The 13,254-nt window shown below is 36.3% G+C and overlaps 1 protein-coding gene across 5 annotated transcripts in view; it reads left to right on the plus strand.

Annotated features, from left to right (window-relative positions):
* The first annotated feature begins 308 nt into the window (after positions 1-308).
* The window catches only part of LOC110040392 (uncharacterized), a 36,063-nt gene continuing 23,117 nt past the window's right edge, over positions 309-13,254 (plus strand). Inside the window, exons 1-8 of one of the 5 annotated variants that reach the window (XM_089278627.1) lie at positions 309-392; positions 2,709-2,795; positions 3,254-3,343; positions 3,444-3,516; positions 4,703-4,763; positions 6,484-6,577; positions 10,622-10,891; positions 12,084-12,179. In XM_089278627.1, coding sequence (XP_089134753.1) covers positions 6,514-6,577; positions 10,622-10,891; positions 12,084-12,179 — 430 coding nt within the window. In that variant the 5' untranslated portion in view covers positions 309-392; positions 2,709-2,795; positions 3,254-3,343; ... (1 more) ...; positions 4,703-4,763; positions 6,484-6,513. The other 4 variants (XM_089278624.1, XM_089278625.1, XM_089278626.1 and 1 more) reach the window with 4 other exon arrangements.

Below are 13,254 nucleotides of genomic sequence, written 5' to 3' on the forward strand. Positions count from 1 at the left end.
GTCTCGAGACACGCGCGCCCATTTTTCGCACGCGCAAACAGTTCCAAAACAGCAGAGGACTGCAAATAACCATCTCATTATTTTACGTTGCAGTTTAAACACCCTGAAGAAGGCAGTAATGCCGAAACGGCGGTTGATTTATACCGCCATTAAGCGTCTCTTTAAGAATATTTTTAACATTTACTTGAAGCTTTCAATTACTCTCGTGAGTCATCTCGTGACACTAAATTCAAATAAGTTCGGTGAGTCACGCAATACCGTAAGTTTGTCAGGCAACGCGCAGATGGAACTGGCAACGAGTCCGTGTCACATTACGCATTCCAGTTACACACACACCCAGAGATTCGTCTGCAGTGATCATTGTATGTCCTCAGTCTTTATTGGCGTTTTGGGTGAGTAGCAAACTAGCTAAGAGTTCATGAGATTGATCAGTGCGTTATTTAAGATCTAATTTGCCGTATTCACGTGTGTTTGTTGGGACTGTGATAAGCTGAGTTGAAGTTCCTGCTTCTCTCGATCTTTTCTGCGTCACTGATCTGAATATTTAGACGTTTCGCGAGACAAGGTAAGCTTATGTTTTGATGATCGAAGCTCTTAAGGTCATTCTAAAACCAATTCCTTTCACCATCTCCAAAGCAGCAAAACCTTTATGTTTAGTCATACTGTAAATTACAACTTAGTAGTTTAGAATTCCAGAAACAAGATCAACTGGAATCAGACAAAATCACTTTCACTTTTGAGTTGAGTTTATCAGTTATCTGCATCGAATTACGCATCACTTCAGTGATTTCCTTTTGCAATGTGGTGGAATTTGAATTCTGTGTAATACTTGTGTGTCGCTTTCTCGCAATTTCTATGGAAGTAAAGATACAGAAGCTTTTGTTGTCAGGCATCTGAGCATGATGAAGCTGATTGTGCTTTATGTTGAGAACTTGCCAAACTATTTGAATGTTTTGTCAAGTGCTGATTGAAAAATGAGCCGATGTCTGGTGAATAAATTAACACTGTTCAGCTGCAAGAAATTAGTTCTTCTTGAACTGGAGAGGTTCAATAAAATATTTTTGAAGAAAAAGAGACGCTGCTTATCAAGTATTACCTGCTTGTGGAGGTCACACAAATCAAGATTGTTAAAAAGTTTGGACCTGTCAGTATTAAAACCTTGTATGGAAACATGTCACAACAAAACAAAACTGCTTCCAAGAGTCTTCCAAACAAAGACTATGAATCACGAATATTGGCATGGCATGAGCAGTGTAAATCTCAGCTCCAAGGATTGTGTGTGAAGGGTAACCTCTGTAATATTTAAGAATAATTTCACAGTAATAAACAAAGAAACAAATTATTATAAGCAAGTTGTGGCATCCAAAGCCATTATTCGTTTGCTGCTCATCAGTGTCCAGTCAGACAGCTTTACAACTGTTGAGTCTTCAAGTTGGTGACAGCGAGGAAAAGAATCTTTTGTTGCTTGTTACTTAAAGCAGTGAGCCGTTATTTATGATTTATTAGTTTATGCATGACATAAGAACGATTGGTTGAGGTTGCATGACCCAAATATTGTTGTCATTGTATAATAAGAGCCAGATTCTGTTGTTTTCTGTCAATAATATAAAATGTTTGATTCTCTCATTTTTAGCGGCAAACTTTTGTTGACAGTCAACCACTGCGTTATTTGATACATGCATATGTCACACAGAAGGCTTAATTTGTTGCTTGTTAATTAATGCAGTGCAGAGACCAGTGCTCGAAATTAGTGGTCTGAGAATACTAAAAAATGATCCAGAAAACCATTTGTCTGTAAAATTAAAGGCCTGGTTGTCTGAGGAAAATAATACTGGACGACCTCCCAGGAATAATTGAAGTACTTACCATTTACTGTGAAGTCCAATCGAATAAAAAAAAAAGGTACTATGTAAAAGATTTGAATCTGGTGTTTTGTTTGTTGACGGAAGCCGCAAACCACCATGTTTTCAAACCCAGACCTGCCCAAAATATTATCGTGCACAGGTAATCATATCTTTTTCAAGGCATCGTGTGAAAGTACTTCTCAAGTTATCTACTATACATTTGCAGATAAGAAAATTCTGTTAATTTGTCTGGGCTGTTGGAGAGTAGCTAGCCAGCTTTGGCGAAAAATCGATAATGCTTAATTAATGCTTAAACAAGTTGAAATCTGGGAGGTCACCAATATAAATTTTACCTTTTTGATCCTAAAGAGGCAATGTTATAAAAGCATGAACTTTGCTGATTGAGCAACAAAATTGCATGGAAAAGTTCCAAATTTTTTCCCTGAAAATGCCAAAACCAGTCAAAATAAGTGTAAAAAATGTACTCTATGCAATTTCCTTCTTATCCAGGAGATTTACTGAGCCATACAGGAGATTGGGAGATTCAGTCTGTGTCTGATTCAGTCTGTATCTTGGAGATATAGTGTGTATATGTGAAATTCAATCTGTATCTGGGACATTCAGTCTGTATCCAGGAGACTCCCAGATAATATGGGAGATGGCAGTGAGCGGTATATCGTATAATATTATTAGTTTAAGGATGAACCAACAGGGAGTAATTGAGGTTGTAATGGAATAACACCTCATTAATTTAGTCTCACGCATATCCCAGATATTTTTGTCCTTGCACATAAATTGGTTATCTGTAGGCTTAATTTAATACTGTTGAAGTTTTTGAAGTTGCATTTTTCTTTTTTCTTTCAGTGCAACCAGGCTGCAGGCCTTAGCTTGGCACAACATGTAAATTATCTGCAGCAGTCAGTGATTACAATGATTGTAATGCCTCCATAGGTTAGCATAATTTTCTATGTATGCATATTTTAATATCATTTATGTACATGTAGAAGAATAACTGCAGGACTTGAGTTTTGTTGATATAGATACTGGAAGGACAAAGATAGCCCATGGCAGTTATATAAATCCCATGCATGTTGTAAAGTTCCATGTTAAGGTGATGTACACAAAAAATTAATTATAACCTGTAAATTGTGGTTATTTTCTGAATACATGTACCTCTGTATAAATGTCCATATTAGAGAGGCAAACAACTACACGTACATCTAGAGAGGTGTCCATCTTAAAGAGATAATTTTGATCAATCAAGGTTCAATTGAAGCTGTTATCAATCTTTGAAGATTATTTTACTTAACAGACCAATGGACAGGAAACAAAAATTAACATACATACATGTAATATAATGAAAACCTCTTCAAGACAATCATGTCTTGAATGGATTCTTTTGTTAGCAGGAAAATGAAAATTTGTAAGGAATAAGCAAGCAGATGTCTCAATCTTTTTCCGAGTGTTAAATTGGAAGACGATGTTTTCAACAAGATTGGGTGAGTCTAACAAAATAATATTGCAATAATGGAGAGTAGGGAAAGTTATAGGCTAATAGAAAAATATCAACTGAGAATAAAAGTTATTATTTTCTTTTAGTAATTTCTCTGAGTTTTCAAAGGCAGCAGATTTCTTGGACTATAGGAAAACAGCTGTTTGCTGTCACAAAGAGGTGATCAACTTTTTGAAAGAATATTACTTACTGTAATTACTGTTTTACAGTCGTGGTGAAAATCTCATCTACAGGATAATGTGATACACTGATTTGTTTTGAGGTAGTTAAGCAATTGAATTCATATTTGTGCAAGTGAGAGGTACAGTGTGTATTCATTTCCCTTTGAATACCAAACTTTCGCCAAAAAATACCGTTTTTAACCATGTAGTCAGGTTTTTTAGCTGCCATGACGCTAAATAAGCCTAAGTTTTGCTAAAAAAGCTTTTTTTTTTTACTAAAAGGAGAGATTTTTTGAGGATTAGGTACAAAATTGAGCAAAACTTCAATTGCAGGCATGCGCATAAGCCAACATTTGGACTTCCTTTTTTTTTCCATTAATCGTTCTGAAGTTTGTTTGCTGCCCCTTTCCTCTCTGTTTTTCTCGGCCCGTTTACACTGGCTCCCTTTTGCATTGTATGTTCTTTCTGGCTGCTGTGAAAAGTTGGATGTTAATTACAGGTGAAGCCTAGAAATGGACCTTGATCAATCATAGGAGTAGTGGACCATTTTACCACCATTTTTGCACCAAAACTGATAACATTGTTTTTCGATTTACGACGTCGGAATGTCATCAATATCTAAACCTGACCATTGTGTGGAAAGGCCTAGCCTAGTGCTACTATTTACTTATCAAGGATATCTGATGACATTAAATTGATGACGTCACAAGTAGTACAAAGAGCACGACCATTAATTACGCATATATGCGTAGTTGGTATTCAAAGGGTTAACTACCCATTAAATATATGCATGAATAGACTTCTTCAAGCTTGAAACAGCTGTTCACTTTACTACTTTCACCCTGCAGTGCACAATAGTGTGATGGGAGTGGCTTAAAGGACCCTTTGATTTATCAACTTGCTGATTATGTGTCAGTCATCATTGTTTTTTTGTTTTTCACTTGTGAGTACTTTTTAAACCCTATCCTCAGTAGTGATGTCCAATCATAATTAGAAAGTCAAATTAGTTTACAAATTTGGTTGAACAATGTCCCATGACCAACTATTATTTCCAGATCAAGAATTGGTCTTTTATTTTCATAAGCAATGCACATGCAGTTTTAAAGACAGTGTAAAATTATTCAAGTTTAAAGTAGCACAGTTTGGTTAAAAACTTAATTTTTATATAATTTTTCATCTTTCAGTGGTGCATTTTGCAAAAGAAATGACACAGTCTGCAGTTATGCCAGCTTAGCCAAGAGCAAGGTGATTAAATTTACTAAAATAGAACAATAAAACTGTACTTATTCTAAAAAAAAAAATGTATCATGTTTCTATCAAGTTCTACAATGCAGAAACATGATTGGAAGTTTGGGAGAGCGAGACATGCTGTGGGAGCACCAGCCAACAGGCGAGTGTGTTCACAGCCTTTTCAAGTGCTTTCAAACTTCAATGAGTGCTTCTATAACTCAATGGAAACACACAGAACATATTCAGAATTGCCATAGGTCAGAAAATGGTTAGGGAAAAAATTCCTCCAGGTCAGGGAAAAGTCAGAGAATTTTATTTTGAGTCAGGGAAATTTGACATTTTGAAGAAAAGTCAGGGAAAATTGAAATGATTTAACATGGCTGATTTAATACCATTGAAGGCTGGAAGAAACATTTTGGGTCACTGTGATCTCAACAATAATTATTTTTCCTTAATGAAGAAGGGAACTTTGTTGAAAACTTATCAGTCTTTAGTTAATGGACAAGTGGAAAGGATGCCTATAGGTTCACACTAGAGGCCGCCAACTATATTTTACAGTTTGTGTTTATTTGGTCAGGGAAATTTTATTTTTATCAAGGAAAAGGCAGGGAAGTTTGAAAAGTGATGTCTGTGGCAACCATAAAAATAAGTTGTTTACTTTTCTCTTTCTCTTTGCTCGTACCATCATTATGTCAACAGCTCGTGCTTAAGTGCTGTGTTTCTATCTAGTTTTAGTATAAATCTACTAGCGTTCCATCATGAATGCCGTTCTCTGATTGGTTACGCTACTCACTATCTATTCTGTGATAGATAGTGAGTAGCATAGCAGTGTGCCCCTGTTAACAAAACGACAGCTGCTTCTTGGCGTTTTGGAAGTGTCTGTGAAGAGGATTTAGATAAAGTTTTGGATGACCAGAAGATTTATACTAAAACAATTAGATTATTCGCTCTTGATTTCTACGTATGATAGTTGACACATGATAGAAATCTCGAGCTCATAATCTAACAATTGTTAAATAGATGCACGATCTGAAACTAATCAGCACACATGTTTTCTTTGGGCTTTTTTCGGTAAACTCTAAATCACTTTAGAGCAACTATTTTACACTGCAAACTGCTTTGAGTTCTAATTTTTAAAAATTGCATCAAATGGAATATGTTTTATGTAAGATGTTTATTCATGGATATTTAGGAGCCAGTGAGAGTTTTCTCAATAATGAACTTGGCTGTGTTTGTGTCACTCATAGAAAATGTGGGCAAATAGTCACTAATTAATTAGCAGACTTTCTAAAGCCAAAAAAAAAAAGATGATTAATAACTTTCACTAGTAGAATATTATGTGCATCAGCTGCATGTGATTGTATTGTATCAGTAGCTGGACAACAATGGGAGATGCAAGTAAACCAGCAGAATTTTAATGGCATACACTGCATGTTTTAGAAGACTCCACTTTTTACTCATATTTTGATGCTGGACCTTTTCCATTCTTGCCATGATTTATTTTATAGTCCAGTCATGGCTCTCATTAATTGAGAGGCTGGTGTTAATTAAATTGTAGAGAAGCCATCAGCACTTGTCTACAGTTACATATATGACCCTAGTGACGTAAACTGATTGTAACGTTATTCACACCAATGGAATAATTAATTCTTTAAGTGGCCTTGGTTACTTAATATTTACTTTTGTCTCTGCAGGCAATGAGTTTTGTTTGTACATGTATGTACTATGTTTGTAGGGAAGTCTCTAAGTGCCTCAGTTTGTTACAATGTCAGCACCTGAAAATAACAGGGATAGCAGTTCAAACCAAGAATCCCAATCCAAGACCCAAGGTATTTATTAGCTATTTTGTTGAACCATAGATTGCATCTTAACCCAGTGCAAAACAGTTCGCTGAACATCTCGATTACTTTTATTAACACTAGATAATAATTATTAATAATATAATAAAAGATCGTGCTTACTATTGTTAGTGCACACCTGTTCTGCACATCATGTAAGGGATCATTACATGCCACGTGTATGCTAGGGTTGAAACTGACACAATTAACTGTGCTACCAAGTGCTTGACTAAAATGGAAGTAAAATTTTCATACTATAGTCAAATCAAGTTTAATAAACCAGTGTATTGAAACCAGGAATACCAGAATAGCGGCATATTGCTAACCACTTACTGTTGACGGCTTCTAACTGTAAACATGTACATGCAAAACAACATGCAAAGCAAGTGCAAGTAACGGGCACCAGAAATGTTTACGGAAAAAGACAAAAATAACATTGCTCATTTAACTTTTAAAAATGACTGTGTGGTTTAACCCCTACATTTCATCTAATGAAATGGTTAAGCAGCAAGCTGATTCAATATGACTGTGGTTAGTTTTTGGTTTTCAGAAAAAGCTATTTAGATTGTATTTTTGCTGAACCAGAGGAGAGCTGTCAGGGTCACTAAAAGTGCTATTGTGACGATTTGGTTATTAAAAACATACCAGAAGTCGTTTTAATGTTAACTGCTATTTGCCACGTAGATCTTAAGTTTATAAATGTGTTTGGCTTTCTGTATGTAAAGTTGAATTCTAAGGAAATCTGTGAAGAATGATCTTTTCCTTTTTTTTTGGAAAAATGCTGACGTCAACATTTTTTGAGATTCAAGGCTAATAATTATGTACATTGTATCTCGGAAAAATGTGTGTTTACACGTACCTCTAGTTGTCTTTGTGGATTCCAATAGCCCTTGCTAAGATCTACCTTTTCCACATGGTCCTCGTCTGGCGAGAAGGACCTTTGTAATTCGTATTAATAATGAAACAAAATATGGAAATCCACCAGTTTTTTCTTTCACTTCTTACATCATGTCTGGAAAAGGAAAAAATGGTTTGGGAAAAGGATTAAACGGTAACCGGTCGTTTAATTGCCTACATGTCGTTTCGCCTACATGTCGATTCACCTACTTCAAAGTCGATTCGCCTAAACGATCAAAGTCATGACGAAAGTCATTATCAATAACAGGACAGACGCATGAAAAACTGACGTCAATATGTTTTTTATGATAACAAATTGTCAAATTGTCTGCTCTCACTCATTCGCACATGGCATAAATCATATCCAACAATATCTCATATCCAACAAGCATGAGTGGAATAATAATAATTATTGTTTTATTAAAGACACCCCAACATATAGAAAACTAAGCTAGAACAAAAGTAAAAACACCTCAAAAAGCCACGCATTCGCTTACCCTATTTGTAGAGCATGGTATAATGGTTCATAACCCATTAGGTAAATTAGGTGAAGAGCATGCAAGAATTTCTGCAGTTATCGTAAACTTCTTTATTATTCGGACTTTTTGACTTTCTGAACAATAACAGCTAATTAGTGCCTTGCACGCACAAGGTACATGTAAGTGTGATTTTTTACTCCTTGTCTGTCAAGTCTGGGGAAGACATTCCTTAAATTGGCTGATCGCACTAGGAATTCATTTGGTTTCAGAAAAAAGCCAAAAAGCATTCAAAGAGCAAGATACTGCTCCCTGCAGGGTCTCTGTAAAATGCAGACTGGATGCCAGCAGATGGCAGATGGCAGATGGAGTATTGCAAAATGCAGATGGAAAATGCGGATGATAAAATGTGGATGACAAAATGCGGATGGAAAAATGTGGATTGAAAAAAATGGAGATGACAAAGTGCGGATGACAGTGTGCAGATGATAAAATCCTTGTGAGGGAAAATTAACTTACGATGTTTCCTGAAAGTCCTAGTTGTAAATAAATGAGGCCAGCTCATGGAAGTTAGGCTGTGAGAATTCCAATATTTTTTATTCAATCACTAAACAGAACCAAACATTTTTACGCCTGCCGAATCCAAAATAACCCCGATAAGACTTGATTGAATAATAACAGACTAGACTTTTATTGTCAGACTCCGTTCTTCTTTCACTGCATCGAAGGACTTTGGCTGTCTACTATTAAGCAAATTTCCAGAAAACGGGAATTGTCAATTTAAATGACACACCGCTACAATAACTGATCATGCCCCATTGTACCCTAGTTGAAAGCATTGTAAGGCACATGGAGCATTTGCATATGCACAAGACTCTACAAGACGACCTCAAAGGCCGGTGACTCTGGTGCAAGTGGAATTGTACGGACAATGCAGCTTTATATAGCGACGATTCCTTGAACAAAGTTACCTTTGTTGGTTGATCGAAATTATATCGAACGGGTACAGAACGCTTTTTCAAAGAACGTTTTTACAGCTTTTGCTCTCATACAGATTTTATGCAATTAGCGAAAGAAACTGAATTCTAGATATACAGAAGTGCTAAAAATAGTACTGCACTTTCTTGCAGGAATTTTCACAGTCAAAATTAATGAAAATTAAAATTATCGGAACTATCTTTTCCTTTGTGTTTCAACGTACGAAACGTCAGAATTTCTTACAATTGACGTGATATGGAAATTATTTTACATCTCCTTTTTTCATCTCCTTTTTTCGTACAAAGTAACCTGAATAGTTAGACCCTATCGTCCACCAGTAACAGCTGAAGATGACAATTCACTGAAGCATGTCACCGCGTGGGAATCTGACAAACACAGTCGATTCCGAACTGAATATAGATATTCAGAGACGTAGTTTTTCTTGTACAGTTTGACGGTTTTGCTAGATAAAAACTAAATAATTTACTATCTTGCTATATCAAAGATGGCTGCATTAATAAAATGGAGAAAAATGATGCCAAAAATAATTCCGGATTGCGATTGAATCCATCAATAAGATAAAGGTTTTTAAAATCATCTCAAGAGTCAAACCATATCATAGCTCTTTCTGTCGACCACAGTTATTGCTCTTCTTGGATTTTTAGAAAAGAGCATTAATCTGACAAATATTTTGACCATCGACCATCAGAGGAAACAATGGTATTATCTTGCTGTGATGATTGAATTCTGTTGACGGATATTTGACTTCTCCCTACCTAAACAATTAAAAATAGAGTGCCGCCAGTTTATTAGCGTGTGCAAACTCTCTTTGGATAAAGTCTCTACTTTACTTTACAGTACTGCTATTGTCATTGTAGCTAGTTAATTTCCTCTCCCAAGAATTTTGTCACACACTATTTTCCATCATTTTATCTTCCGCATTATGTTATCCGCATTTTATCATTCATATTATTTTGATCATCCCACATTTTTACAGCTGTATTTTATCGTCCACATTTTATTATCTGCATTTTCCATCTGCATTTTTCTATCCGCATTTTGCCATCCGCCATCCGCCATCCGCCACCATTCATTCTACATTTTACAGGGACCCCTCCCTGCAGGCTGAAATATTCGAACAGTGGGATGATTTCCCCAGTTAGAGAAAAACTGCTAAACAATTCCATTGTGTAGCTAGCGAGTACCAGTAGGAGATTAAATTTGTTTGTTTACTGTACAACTGTTGTTTTGTGATTTTCCTTTTGACCTCCCTTTCACCAAGTCTGACAGTGATGTTCATCTACTGTATCTTCGCAAAATAGCTTTGACTTAAGTGTCGGCGAAACAACTTAGATCGTGTAGGTGAATCGACTTCAGTGTAGGCGAAATGACTTTGATTGTGTAGGCGAAACAACTTCCATGTAGGCAAATTGACTTGTAGGCAAAACGACTTGTAGGCGAAATGACCAACATTCGATTAAACAAGTGCAAAGTTTAATTTTGTGTACAAAGATTTATTTTATGAACCTGAAGCTTGTTTGACGCATGATATCGAGCAGCATTACATGTAGTTGCCATGGATAAATTTCATGTTTCAACGACAGGATAGATAATGTTTTTATCACTTCGATTATAATGCATTAAAATTGCATCATTGGTTAACTGCAAGCTTCTCCTCTTTCAGACACAGTCGCTTTAAAAAAAGGCAAACCTAGTGACCTTGAACTAGATGACTTGGCATTACAGATTGGCGCAGTTTGGAAAAGACTCGGAATTCGCCTTGGCATTCCTCATGATGTATTGGAAGGAATAGCTGCTAATGCTGAAGATAAACCTTTTCAGATGTTACTTCGCTGGAGAAATACAACAACTTCAGCTACACCTTATCATGACCTCTACGATGCCTTGTGTCATCCAAGAGTTGGTTTAAATAGTGTGGCCAAAGAATTTTGTTGTAAGGAAACTACATGATTTATTTTCCTACAGTACAACTTCGTGATGCAGGGCAGTCAGTAATTTGTGAAATAGAAAGAACCCAACCCCATCTTTTTTCATTTCCCAGCCTACTTCAAAAATAATTGATAGCCCTGAGTTAAGGAACATTGCTTTGCATCATATGTTTAGTGAAAAGTATGTTACTGTATTGTGTGGTTCCAGAAAATATCCATACCCCCATCACGGAGGGAATTGGAAATTCGGGAGGGGTGGGGGGATCAAAGACCAAAGAAATTCGGGAGGGGATGGGGGTTGGACAATCGATTTAGTTTCCAGATGTCCTTTGATTCAATATTGATTCAAGTATCGATCTAGCTGTTCAGAAATCCTTTCTTATACCTACTACGTGTAAGTAGATCTTCCACATGAAAAAAATAGCAGCTTGAATACTTGTATTTGAATCACATTTCTTCAAAAGCACTTTGGAAGCGAACAAGTGCGAATAACATGCTGGTGTGTGGAAATGGCTGCCATTACTTGTTATCAGTCTACATGGAGTCACCTTGTGGATCAAGAAGCACTGGTGACTAATCTAGTTTGTGCTCACATCAGTCTTCAAACCTGGCGAGCAGCAGTCGATTTCTTTCATGAAAATGAGTTTCTTTATAAAGATAGAAATGATGTTAAGATTTCACAAACTTGAGAATTTCTTGTCCATGTTTATTTCTGTCGATTTGTATGTAATTTTGCCGTAAAATTGGCTTTTGTCATGAGTGTGTTAGCGATCGTGTTCAGGATAAAAGTGTGGTGTCAATTTCATCTACATTCACCAGTCCTTCAAGCGAAATTGTACCACATTTACGAAGGGACTTAGTCATATAGGAAGGTAATTTGACAAGTTACCATTTTATATATTTTCTTTTAAAGCATGTTTCAGTAAATTGCTGTATGTTTTCTTTGTGTTCAGACGTTTCGATCAATCGAGAATAAACAGCAGTGACGTGTAATGCAGAGGGTTAATAAGTGGTTGGAGTGTTTGCTTTAACTTTAATGCACTTTCTCTCCAAAACTATTTTTTCCAGACGTTATAGGGGGTGTACTGTAATACTCATGGAAATTCCGGAGGGGTGCATCGTGTTATTTCTATTTCTACTATTGTGTATCATCGTTACCAGCATAGTTAAAGTAGAAAAAGTGGTTTTTTATTGCAGACATATCAGCTGGGGAGGAGAGTTCAAATAGTCATTCCAAGAGAGAGTTTCCATCTTCAAGTGATCATCCAGATGCTAAACGAACCAGGCTTGCAGGTATTGTTGTAAGCGACAATAATTGTAGTTGTATGGCATTCGGAAGCCCACTGTCATGCTGTGATGCTATTTTCATGGTGGAATGTAAGGTTACTCCAAACCTGTGCGGAGCTACCTATGCCAAATTTTCTTGTTTTCAACCAAATTAAAGTTCATTATTTAAGGTAACATTTTCCAAAAAAAAAAAAAAATGAAAATAGAATTGGGAAAAGAGATTTTTTCAATAAAAGTGAATAAACCGTCAATGTGTCATAATCCCCAAAAGGTATAGACTCCTCAGTGACCTTTTAGTAGGCACTAATAAGTAAGATATTGAAGCTCTTCAGTTTTGGTAGTGTTATGGAGATGGTACATAAAAATTTAATATGATATTTCGTGGTGGTGCAAAACAGTTTTTTACGAATGAGCCCGGAGAGTGAGGAAAATATTGTTTTTAATGGGAGAAATTAAAACTCATGTCTTCAAGCCACCGTATATTGTCTCTGGCACGTTTCCTTGTTTCCCTAACCAGAATGTAGTTGTTAGGTAAAGGGCGTTTGGTAGCACTCGATTTTGGTGGCATACTGTGTTAAGGGCAGTATTTTAAGCACACTTCTTGTTGGAAAACAGTGAAAAAGCTGTTGATTCTTGTGGCAAGAAAAGAAACTGGATAACATGACCGAATCAGGTAAATGTGATATCTGATATCCTGATTCAAGACCAACCCCCCCCCCCCCCCATTCAGTATGTGAGACCTTCATTTCCGTCTTGCCTCTTTAGCAAGCACAGCCGGCAAGAAGAACATTACTCAGGTCCCGGATGTTGTTTCACATAAACTTTATGACTGGTGTATTTTCCTGTTAAACACTCGTGTCTATAAAGTTACAAAAAAAATCCAAATTACAGTCTCGAATAACCATTTCACAACCAAAAAAGAATCATAATGGGTCTGAGTTCAAAACAATTGCCAGAATTAATACTTGTTATCAAGAAAATTGATTTCTTAGAGAGAGGCATTGTAAAAGGGCACGTGCTCAACAATTTAAAGGGAAATCAAAACTTGAGAGTGGTGGCCATCATCGGTAGTAATTGGCTT

The sequence above is a fragment of the Orbicella faveolata genome, unplaced genomic scaffold, assembly GCF_042242905.1.
Source record: "Orbicella faveolata isolate gen_17 unplaced genomic scaffold, um_ofav_v1 contig_46, whole genome shotgun sequence".
Taxonomy (NCBI): domain Eukaryota; kingdom Metazoa; phylum Cnidaria; class Anthozoa; order Scleractinia; family Merulinidae; genus Orbicella; species Orbicella faveolata.